At 36.7% G+C, this 12697-nt stretch overlaps 1 protein-coding gene across 2 annotated transcripts in view; it reads right to left on the reverse strand.

Annotated features, from left to right (window-relative positions):
- Window positions 1-10894, reverse strand: part of C8A (complement C8 alpha chain) — a 63252-nt gene extending 52358 nt beyond the window's left edge. Inside the window, exon 1 of one of the 2 annotated variants that reach the window (XM_074005816.1) lies at window positions 10816-10894. Coding sequence is in view for 1 of the 2 variants with exons in the window: in XM_005543247.5 (XP_005543304.3) it covers window positions 10710-10786 (77 nt within the window). In the remaining variant the exon portion in view is untranslated. Of the gene's footprint in view, window positions 1-10709 lie in introns of both variants that reach the window. The other variant, XM_005543247.5, reaches the window with a different exon arrangement.
- Between the last annotated feature and the right edge of the window lie 1803 nt (window positions 10895-12697).

Consider the following 12697-nt stretch of genomic DNA (forward strand, 5'->3'; position numbering starts at 1 on the left):
TTCACTGTATAATATCTAAACATCAAACTTGTTAATATCACCAGTGATCTCGTCAAGTTCATGGTAGTGGATATGTTTCCAAAATTTTAATTTTCTCATAGAAACTCCAATCTTGTTATTAGTAACAGGTAATGTTATTTGTTTTCCTTGAAATGATAGGGTCTCTGCATTTTTTTATACAATGCATGGCAAATATCTAAGCCCAAATAACCATAGTTTGGCAGTTTTTTCATCAAGAAAAAATGGTGTTCCAGGAAAAAAAGTGGTCTTATTGACTGATGTTTATGTCCCCCAAAAATTTATATGTTGAAACCTAATCCCCAATCTGATGGTATTAGGAGGTGGGACTTTTGGGAGGTGACTAGGTCATCAGGGTGAAGCCCTCATGAATGGAATTAGTGCCCTCATTAAAGAGATCACAGGGACCTCCCACATCCCTTCCACCACGTGAGGACACAGCTAGAAGATGATTACCCGTTAACCAAAAAAGTACGCCCTCACCAGACACTGAATCTGCCAGCGCCTTGATCTTGGACTTCCCAGTCTCCAGAACTGTGAAGAATAAATGCTTGCTGCTTAAACATCTAGTCTATAGTAATTTGTTACAGTAGTCCAAGTAGTAAGACAAGTGGTTACCTTAACTTACAGCTCAAATAATTGCTTTTCCTCAAGACAATCATCATACTCAGTACATACTCAGTGATTTCTCTATGCATTCTTCCCATTTTGTTACATAGAATACTTAAGTCACATCTATTCAAGGATTGAGGTTTAATTAAATTAACAATTCTTACTGCTTCTAGAAGGACTTTCTTAAGTAAAACTTAAAACTTAGGAGTTTTGTTTGTTTGTGTGTTCTTTCCTGTGAGTTTAGTGCCACTGCCTTGATTTTGACCAAGGCCCTAGCAGTTTTATCCATTGGTGCCTCTGTACCATCGGTGCAACTGTAAACACAGTAAAAGGGTAAAATAATGTCTTACCATTATTATGAGAACTGTTTTGAACTTACAGGTCCCCTGAGAAGATATTGGGGACTTCCTGGGGTCTGCAGAACACACTTTGAGAAGCTCTAATCTGTAACACGGTGCTAGCAGGCAGAAGCCCTCCCATCCCTTCAAAGAAAACGTCATTGCCCCGCTCACAATCTTCCCCCTACATCAATTCCTGTCCTCATGCTGGGAGACTCATCACCCCTACAAATGAGTCATCCAACTCTCTGGTTGCTCGGTTGCTCCTCTTCCTCATCTGTAATAATCTTCTCTTCTGAACCTTCTCACTCTCTAAAACAACTTCTCCTCCAAGCCATTCATTCATGAATCACCTGTGAATAGTTACTTGGGGGCTCCACAGCCTCTTGTCTTTCTATCTTACAGGCTTAAGGGGATTCCCACTGCGCTTCTTCTTGAACCTCATTGGGATCTCCATTATCTCGACATCTAAGCTTCCTCCCTTTCAATAAGAACTCCTCTTATCTTTATTTACCTTTATAACCAGTTTTGATTCCATGATTCATCACTTTAAAATCTTACCTATATTCTAAACACCTAGACCCCACTGTTCCCTCGATCACACCTAACTGTAAATCCCAACCCTGAATGAATCCGATTATCTACCTCTTTACTTTGGTTAATTCCTATGTATCTTTCATTCTCATCATAAACATCAATTCCTTAGGGAAATATTTCCTGATATCCAGACTGGTTGAAAACCTCCTTCATATGATTTGGTCAATCTCTGCACATTTTCTCAATATTTAATTATCAAACTTGTAATATTTGTAAAATTTATTTTTTCTCTACCAGATTCTAGGCTCTATGAATGCAGAAACTGTCTATATTTGCTACAGAGTTCCCAGCACCTGTCATGGGCCAGGGCCACGGAAAGTGCTCAGTAAATATTTACAAAAGGAAAAAAAGAAGGAAGGGAAAGAGGGAGGGAAAAAAGGAAGGAAGGAAGGAAGGAAGGAAAGAAGGAAGGAAGGGAAGGAGGGAGAGAAGGGACTGAGATAGGGAGGGAAGAGAAAGAATAAAACCAATTTCTGGGATATAGACAGTGACACTGTTGAGACATTTATTTGAACCTGATTCTTATAATCTAAATTAAATTAGATCCTGGTATCTCGACATTCAAATGGCTCAGGGTTTGTTACACACGTCATTTTTCTAATAGACTGTTCTAATAATAAAAGTTTGAAGTGTGGGAACATGGATAATCGGAAGGAGAGAGAGAAGGTATAGGGAGAAGGTTTGGGAACAGGAAAGGACTCCAGCATTATTTCTGCATCTCACTACAGAATTGTCAAGATAATGTCACTGTAAGCCCATAGAGACTGCATTATGTGTCAAACCGGAGGGAAACAGTACTAATGGATGGAAGCAAAAGCCTAGACAGAGCAGTGGTGTATTGCTGTAGTTTCAAAAGCCTTGTGACATGATGTCTAGACGGAGGCATACATGCTAATGCTATCACGGAGGCCAGAGTACAGAAAGTACACCAGGACCATTCATTAAAGTTGTTACAGGGCTCCAACCTTTTAGCCAATACCAATGTGACCAACATTTTATTATTCCAATAATTTTTTCAATGTAGTTCATTTTTTGATCATTATAAAAGTAATACATTCTCATTACAGAGAACATGGGAAAGATTATAAATGAAAAGAATTGTCCCAAATTTTACTATCATGAATATTTAGTTATATTTTCTTCTGTTTATTTTCATAACACATTGAGGTCATACTGAGTATTACATTTTATATCCTGATTCTTCCACTTAATAATAGAGCAGAAACCTAAACTATTTATGGTAATACACATTGTTCCACTCCCCTTACATTAAACAATTGGATTATTGAGTCCCCAGTTTTTCAGTATTCAAGTTATTTGTTGAAGATATATCCTGTAGAGTGGGATGACTGCATTGAAGGGATTTTAGAACTTATGGCACATATTGCCAAATGGCTTTCCAAAAGAACTGTATAAATTGTTTAATTACTTAAGGAGCCATTCATAATTCTGTGGCCTAATAAATCTTGGAAAATATTTTTAAGGCATCTCTCAGCTGGCAAAATTCTACTCAATCAGTAAGACATTTAATATGGAGCACAGGGACTTAGGAGTCTTTGCTTCTCATCTTCAGTTTGCCTCTCACCTGCTGGGCTACTATGAGAAAGCTGCTTTAATTGACTTTAAGTTTTTTAATCTGTGGAATGAGCACAATTCTATATGGTGCTATTGCAGCATTTCTCAAAGAGTACCCTGCAGAGTACAGTTCCTGAGATATGCACAGGGGTCGGGGAGGAAGAGGAGAAAAGTTCCATGGTCAAATACATTTGGATGAACTGCATACACCATACCATTCTTGGATATTTAAAATGCCCAATAACATATTAAAGGCTCAGAGAGTTTCTGCATTTTAATTTGCTTACCCTGGCATTTCCCAAATTTTGTGAGGAAACACAGGCCATTTCTTTTTTTATGCATCATCTGTAAGACTATGTAACACAGTTGAAACACTGATGTAAAAGAAAGAGGTTTAGAGTTCAGCAAATATGCATTTGAATCTGATTTCTGCTACTTACTGAATTTCAATTTTCTTATAGCTATAAAACAGGGAAAATTGTTTGCAAGACTATTTTGAATATGGGGTGAGATCATGTATGTAAAATCTCAAGCACAAGCCTGGCATACATGTTAGCGTCACTCTAACCTTGTCAACCTCACACATGCTCATCAAACCTCTCCGTCTTCATCAAAAATGTATTGAATGTACTCGGATAGGGCTGTGGACAAGTGACATGCTTCCCATCTGCCTTTTAAAATAGAGCAGCTTATTGCGCAAAGGGTCTAAAACCTAGAGTTGAATAAGCAACGTGCAAGTTAAATACTTGACCCAGAATGTGGCCACTTCAGCAACTTAGAAAAGAAAATAATTAATTAGCTACCAATCCTAGGCTAGAAGGTCAGAAAGCCCAACCCTGATGATTACCAGGGTGTTGTCCTAATACATTGGCTCAGCTTGTATTAAAATCTGATTATCACTAATCATATAATCTTGAGCCAGTCCCATCCAGTTACATGGAGATTCCATCATACAACAGAGGTATTTTAGATTTAACTTTGAAAGCGCTCAGTCTTCAGCAACCTCCATGTTGCTAAGTCCAGTAGAAAGTTGTCTGGTTTTGTTTTACTTGCCCTCTGCTATGGTTTATTTGTCCCCACTCATGTTGACTGCATGAGTGTAATAAGTAGGGGGGAAAAAACAAAACTCATATTGAAACTTGATTCCCGATGTGGCAGTGTTGGGCCTGGTGGGAGGTGTTTGGGTCCTGAGACAGATCCCTCAGGAAAGGCTTAGTGCTGCTTTTGCAGTAGTGAGTGGGTTCTCCTGGCTAGACAGACTCATTCTCGCTGGTTCCCATGGAAATTAGTTGTTATAAAGCAAGGTTCCTCCTCCTGTTTGGTCCCCTTCAAATGTGCCCACTTCCTTTTTTACCTTCTCTGCCATGTTTTGACGCAGCACAAAAGTCCTCACCAGGATGTTCCTATTTTCTTTATAGAACTTAAAGTATATAAAATATTTGCATACACTTTTCTAGAACAGAAGCTTCATGAGAGCTAAGAGCAAGGACTTTGTCTTTCTCATTTATATCCCCAGGGCCCAGAACAATGCCCGGCATATATTGGGTGCTCAATAAAACAAAATAAGCATGTATATGTCAATTAAAAAAGGAAAAGCTCTCACCAGAAGCCAAGCAGATGCTGGCACCATGCTTCTTGTACAGCTTGCACAACCATGAGCCAAATAGACCTCTTTCCTTTATAAACTACACAGCTTCAGGTATTCCTTTATAACAACACAAAACTGACTAACACACAGTCTGTTAACCACTTTTTTCTTCATGAGAACTTTCATCTCTTGGACTTCTTCAGCATAATTCCTCCTCACTCTCTTCCTACCTCTGGCCAGTTCTCCTCCAAAAACTGGAATTCTTCAAGGTGCAGTCTGGTCTTTCTTCTTTTTCTCTTTCTGCTTTTCTCACCCTTAAGAAGGTAAGATCCATGTCCTTGGCTTCATACACGATCTGTGCAAATGTTTCTACATTTAGGCCTTCAACTTAGACTAGTCCTCTGTAATCCTGTTTTGTTTATCCAACTTCTCCATTTGATATGTCTATCAAATGCCTCTTAGACATGGCAAACTTAATGGTTCCACATCTAAACTATTCATTTTCTCTTTTAAGCAGTTCCTTGTTATGCCTTCCTGTGGGCCAAGACCTTCTTCTACTTTACCTTTCTCCAATCCATTCTCTGCACAGCAATGAAGATAATTTTTTCAAATGAGAAATAAGATAATATCCTTCCTTTATAAGACTCTCAGTGATTTTTGTTTTGTGTGTGTGTTTTACTACACATAGACTCAAATCCAAATTTCTCATTGTGGTGCCTAAGGTCCTCTGGGATCTGGCCTCCATCCAATTTTTTGACTTCTTCTTAAGGCATTTCTCTGCTTTCATGCTACTCTCATTCTTCAGTCCTCAAACATGACAAGCCACTTCCAATCACAGAGTCTTAGCACAGGTGATCCCTCCGCTTTACCCTGCTCTTTACCTAGCTTCTCCCTACCGCCCTTCACATCTCAGTTTAAATGCCACCTCCACAGAAAATTCCCTCAATCAGCCTGTCTTTAGATTGCTCTGATATCCTCTAACAAAGGGCCCATTTATTTCCTTCGCAGTATTTATCACAATGTAAAAGAAAAATTTTTTTTTTCTTTTGAGACAGAGTCTTGCTCTGTTGCTTACATCAGAGTGCAGTGGCACAATCTTGGCTCACTGCAGCCTCCAGCTCCCAGTTTCAAGCGATTCTCATGCCTCAGTGTCTCAAGTAGCTGAGACTACAGGCATGTACCACCATGCCCAGCTAATTTTTTGTATTTTTAGTAGAGACCGGGTTTCACCGTATTGGTCAGGATGGTCTCGAACCCCTGAGCTCAAGTGATCCGCCTGCCTCGTCCTCCCAAAGTGCTAGGATTACAGGTGTGAGCCACCACGCCCACAATTTTTAAGATAATATTTTTGGTTACATATTTATTGAGTCCATCGCTACGCTATAAATTCCATGAGTGTTGAAACATTATCTGTTCAGTTTATTACCTAACACCTAGCATACCTGTAATATTTATTTATTGAATGAATGAAAAAATAAATCCAAAAAAGTATCCACTGTGTGCTAGATGCACATAGAATTCCATACAGAACTTTAAGTTCCAAGCATGTACTGGGCTCTCCTGCAGTATTTGCAGAATGCTATTTCCTCCACAGAATGCTAATCATATCTCATTCATCTGGCTGAACCTTTCCACTTCAGTTCATTCTCTCCAGATAGCTTTCCTTAGCCTGCCTGTCCTATGCTAACATAGTGCCATATACGTAGAGCTTCTAACACTTTATTCCTACTCCTAGACTGCAAGCTCTAGAAGACTGAAATCATGACTGTATTGCTCACCATTGTACCCTAGTGCTGAGCACAGTATCTCGAATATATTATCTCATATAATCTTAAGTTATTCATTAACATTTCACAAGAACCCTGTGGGGGTAGGAAGTACTATTTCCATTTTATAGATGAGTAAAACGATTCATAAGAAGTTGAAATAACTGGCTTAAGGTTCTGTAGGTAGAAAGTGGCAAGGCCAGAATTCAAACCAACAAAGATTCCAAAGCCTATGCATTTTTTAAGCATCCCAAGATGTATTCTGAAGGATTTCTGACAAAAGAGAAACAGGGTAATAAAAATAATTTTCTAAAGGCTTACCATGTACCAGGTTCTGTTATAAGTACTTTACATAAACTTACTCAAGTCCTGACAAAAACTCTATGAAATATGTATTAGCTCCATTTCATAGATGAAAAAAAAAAAAAATGAAGCCTAGGAAGTTTAAGCAACTGGCCCAAGTTCCATAGCCACTACGTGGTGATGCCAGGACTTAATGCCAGATTGATTATACTTTATAGACCAGACCCAATGCCACCTGAAGTATTGCTAAAGATTAGTTACCCTAAATAAAAGTCTCCATATTACATGATTCACTTTTCAGTCACATCCACTACTCCAATTGTTTTTATTAATTAAAAATTCATGTTTCCTGAATACACATCAATTTTCAGTCGTCTGGACTACTATTAAAAATATTCACATGGCCTTGGCCAAAGATGCTTTGGTAAATATACTCTGATGTCCACAAAAGCAATAAAATAAAAAGGGACATCATGATTGAAACTTCTTTAGGGTCAACTGCCTATAGGCCCACTTAACAAAAAGAAACAGCTTTAGATGCTTAGATAGTTGTCCTCTGTGTTTGGGATCCTCAGTCACGTTTTTAAAATTCCCCTAAGGAATTCTGCTTTTCATCAATGGAAAAGTTGGGTTGAAAATGTTGGCCTTCAACTGATGGATAATAAAAACAACACTCTTAGAAGAATGTAATAAGGGTTAAATTGGCCAGTATTCGTAAATGCCTATCAGAGTTATCTTGTTATTGAATACTCCTCTTCTTTCTCTAGGGTTCAGTTTCTTGCTCTGTAACATGAGTGGATTAAGCTAGATACTAAATCCTTCCTAATTCTAAAGACCAACAAAATAGAAATAATGGAACTAGCATACAAGAACTTTGAAAGAGTTATTGTAAATATGCTCTATTATTTGAGGAGAATTAAGAAGCTAATGAGAAGGGTAGCAGAAGATATTAAAAGATACCAAATGAGACATTTAAAACTGAAAATTATATTAACTCAAATTTAAAATTCACTGGATAGGCTCAACAGCAGATTAAACATTGCAGAACAAAAAATTAATACATATGTAGTTATAGAAACCAAAATGAAACAGAAAATAAACCGCCAACAACAAAAAAAAGCAAGAGCATCAGTGACCTGAGGGACTTTATCCAGCAGGCTAGCATCTCTGTAATTGGACTATCAGAAAGAGAGATGAGAATGTATGGGGCAGAAAACATGTATGAATGAATCATTGCAAAAATTTTCAAATTTGATGAAAACTATAAACCCACAAAAAAATATCACCTTGGAATTAGAAAAATATAAATCTAAAAGATGGCCCAAAAAAGAAGAAAATAGAAACAAAGAAGACATGGGACAAATAGAAAACAAATAGTAAAATGGTGAACTCAAGCCCAAGTTTATCAATAATTATATTTGATGTAAATGGTCTAATTACTATAATTAAAAGACAGAGGTTGTGAGACTAGCTAAAGAAAGCCTCATCTATGTATGTTCACATGAATTATATTTTTAAATATAGTCATATAAGTTAAAATAAAATAATAGAAAAAGATTTGCCATGCACATACAGATCATAAGAAAGCAAGGATAACTATATGTATTAATGATAAATGAAATAGGTTGTAGAACAAGGACCATTGTCCTTGGGGTAATGGAAGCCTTTCATGATAATAAGGGAGTAAATTATCAAGCAGTCAGAATAATTCTAGATATGTGTGTGTGTGTATTTAATAACATAGCTTTAAAATACATGGAGCTAAAACTGATAGAACTGTAAGTAGGCAAATCCACAAATACAGTTGGAGATTGCAAGATTCTTTTCTCAGTAATCAATAGAACAAGATGAAAACTTGAGTGACATTAACAATCAGCTTGACTTAATTGACTTGGAACTACACTGAACAACAGAATAATGCACTTTTTTGAGCGTATGGAATATTCACTAAGGTTGGCCACACTCTTAGTAAAAACCAAATCCCAATACATTAAAAGAATTGCAATTAAAACTTCCAGGCAAATTAAAAACTTGAAAACTTCTAAGCAGCATACATACTGGAAAGGTGTTATTTGTATAAAACATGTAATAGAGATCCACTGATTTTGAGGCTGAAGATTATAACTTCCTTCCATCACCATTGTTTTAAAATTTTTTTTTCAAATAACATACTTTTAATTAAGATTTTATAATGAGCAAACGTTAAACATGGACTTATAAAATAAATGTGTGCCATTAAAATGTAAATCTATATATTATCTGTTTTCAATGTTAGAGTTCATGTGAAATTTTATTTTGCAGGGGAAAAGAGTGCTATTACTTAAAAATAAAGTTTAAAATCTCTGACTGATCAGAAAGATCCATGCCAACTGGTATATTATAAATTTGTTCTGTCTGATTATTGTCAACCATCAAGAGAATGAAAATACCAAAAAATAACAATAACAATCACACAAAGCACTGGTAACAGCTTTCACTGAACACTTGCTAGGTAATAGGTAATAGGTATTGATCTAAGTACTTTCATGCATTTAATTTTTGTTCTTTCTTTCCTCCCATTTTACAGGTAAGGAAAATGAAGCTTGGAAAAATTAAATAACTTGCCTGAGATCAGACAGCTAGTAAATGTCAGTGCCAGAATTTGAACCTAATAAAATCTTTTCACCATGTAGCTTTTCACTTTCAAAGTCAGTGTCAGACACACTGGTATTAGATACAAAGACCTCATGATTTCCTTCTTCAGCACTTTGTAAAGTATTTAATTGGTTCTATTTTGCCTTGACTTGAAATTTGCCTCTTCACTGGTCTGTCTTGTTTGATAAGTTCATCAAACATCAAGACTCTTTGTTCATTTTCAAAAAGGATTACAATGATAAGCTTTTATAATTAAGAATATCTCGGCGGAGATTTCCTTTACCACAGTTCTCTTGCTTTATCTTCTAATTATTAGAGATTAATTTTCTGATTTCAAAATTGTATTTCCTTTAAATACAAGTTACAGATTAACTGCTTTTAAAAATGCTTTCCTCCCTTCTGAACTGTTACTTAAAGGAACTCTCACTTGCTCTAGCATTTAAAAGCACTAATGATTCAAAATTGCATCATCTATCAAGAATTATAATTAAATAATTCTATTTAACGTCTTTAATGTTTGGGAGAAAGGGATTGCTTTAAAGCTATCCCAAAGGTGAAATAAAGGACTGCTTAGGCTCCACAAAATACTTAATATTAAGATACAAAAAAAAAAAAAAAAAAAAAAAAACTCATGAAGCTAGGTTGGAAATCTCAAGAAAATAGAATGGGTAAAATGCAATGTACATATGAAACTATATCACCTCCCTCTATTATCCCATAGCAAAAGATAAAGTCAGTTTTAGAATTAAATGACCCAGCATCTCTATAGTCCTTTGCCTCCCCCAAAGTGATTTTGAACACATTATCTAATTTTATCCTCCCCCAAAACTATGAGACAGGTACTCTTATGATGCTCTTTTACAGATAAGAAAGTAGGGGTTAAGTTAACTGTTTAGCACCACTCAGGAGAACTATCATTTATTAAGTGTCTACTATAAGCTGAGTACATTTTATATTCAGGATCTTATTTTATCTACATTAACTCTTATAGAAGAGGTATTATTATTCTCATTTTACAGCTAGGGAAACTAAGGATCAAACAGATTAAATGATTTACCCTGAATTACTCAGCTTCTAAGCATTAGAGCTGTGATTTACACGTAGGCCAATTTAGCACGGTCTTTTCACTGTCCCATCCTCCTCCACGGGAGTAGCAATAACATGAAAAGAGGTTATTTTCCATTCCAACACAGCCTCTGCTGCAAACATAAAAGTGTCTTAGTTCCCCAGCAGGCGATTCCTATGTGCAAGTTTTGCAGAGACATATGGCCCACTTACTGGTTCACCTTCTCCTGTGCAGTTACCCCAGGCTGACAAGTCATCAAAGACAAGATGAAGAAAACAACAGCAAACATCTCAGCCAGAAGCCACCACGCTATATTACCTTGAAGGAATAAAACTATCTATTCAGGAAATTGGAGTAAAAGATGTCTACAGGCTGGGACCTGTAAGATCTATCTGATGTTAGAAACTCACCCAGATACACACAAATTCGCACAGAACTCAATTGATTCTCTTTCAAATGTGGTTAAATAGTAACCAGAGTATTGATTACCTAAATACTCTAAAAATGTTCCAGACACCAAAGGTCACTGCCCTTTAGACCTTTTGAAAAACAATATCCATGTGGTTAAGGAAAAGAAGATATTTAACCAACAACAGCTTAGCAAAGAGGTCTTATTTTCAAACAGAGACAAAAACCAAACCACGATGCAGTTCTAGAATTCCTGGTCTTTTCCGGTATCTCTTGGAACTTCTGAGGTCAGATCAATCTATTTCACAAGACTGAAACAAGGCTAATATTGTCATATCAACTCAGACATAAAGCACTCAGAAAAATGTAGGAAATGCCAACAGTTACATGAAAGTTCTACTATATATTGCCAAACATCTAAATCCTGAAATATATGTGTAATTCAATGGACTTTCCACTTTTCATACAGACACTGGCTATCATCAAGATCCAGCATATCTGTTTCTTGAGGGGGCCAGATGTCTTAAATAGACATCTCCAGAAGCACTCTCTAGAATTATAATGTCAAATGTCAATAGAACCACACAACTGGGCTAATGGTACCATACCTGCATATAATTTCTTACTCTCCAAGACATAAATTAAATTAAATTAAGAGTTGGGGTGTCCTTTGTAGGGACATGGATGCAGCTGGAAACCATCATTCGCAGCAAACTATCGCAAGAACAGAAAATCAAACACCACATGTTCTCACTCATAGGTGGGAATTGAACAATGAGATCACTTGGACACAGGAAGGGGAATATCACACACCGGGTCCTATTGTGGGGAGGGTGGAGAGGGATAGCATTAGGAGATATACTTAATGTAAATGACGAGTTAATTGGTGCAGCACAGCAACATGGCACATGTATACATATGTAACAAACCTGCACATTGTGCACATGTACCCTAGAACTTAAAATATAATAATAATAAAAAAATTAAAAAATAAAACTGCCAAGTCTGACATTTTGAAAACAAAAAACAAACAATAAAAAAAATTAATAAAGATGGATGGATAGATAGGTAGGTAAATAGATGATGGATAGATACACAGACAATAATTGAAAGCCTACTATGTGGCAGGCATTTCATATGTCTTATTTAATTTTCATAGCAGGGATATGAGATAGAAATTATTAATTCCATTTAGATGGAATTAATGAAGACGAAGAAATGGAGGCCCAGAGAAAGTAACTAACTTGCTGAAAGTTGTACAGCTATCTCAATATCCTTGGGAATATTTAGATTCTCTCATTAGCAGGACTGTCCAGTAGTATCATTACTGATCTCAAAGTTAGGAGAAATTTTAATGAATGACTAGTATGCTTAAGAAAATGTGTTTCTGATTTAAACGCGGAGATTTTTTTAAAGGCACCAAATTGTTATCATCTCCCTTTTCTCAGAGATTTTGGTAAACTTGACAGAAGTAAATGTGGATTCTGGGTCCTGGCGAGTCCCTGGAGCTTATGATTTCTGTGTCTCTCTTTCTCCTACCTCTTTTCATTTGGACTCCTGGGTCCTCTTGGCCTCAGTTCTACCCTACTTTGAAAATCACACTTTCTTTTTGCTCCACAATATTCCAGCGTGACTAGCATTTCATTACGCTTTCACTGAAGATATGAAAGACAATGGGGGGTGTTCTATCTGGGCACCCTGGGGCCAGCTCATGATGACACATCTGGCAGCCACCTCTTTCTACCAACTTCCCGTCCTTTCTCATCCATAGTCAAAATTCCTGACGCAGATC

Source organism: Macaca fascicularis, chromosome 1 (genome assembly GCF_037993035.2).
Source record: "Macaca fascicularis isolate 582-1 chromosome 1, T2T-MFA8v1.1".
NCBI lineage: Eukaryota > Metazoa > Chordata > Mammalia > Primates > Cercopithecidae > Macaca > Macaca fascicularis.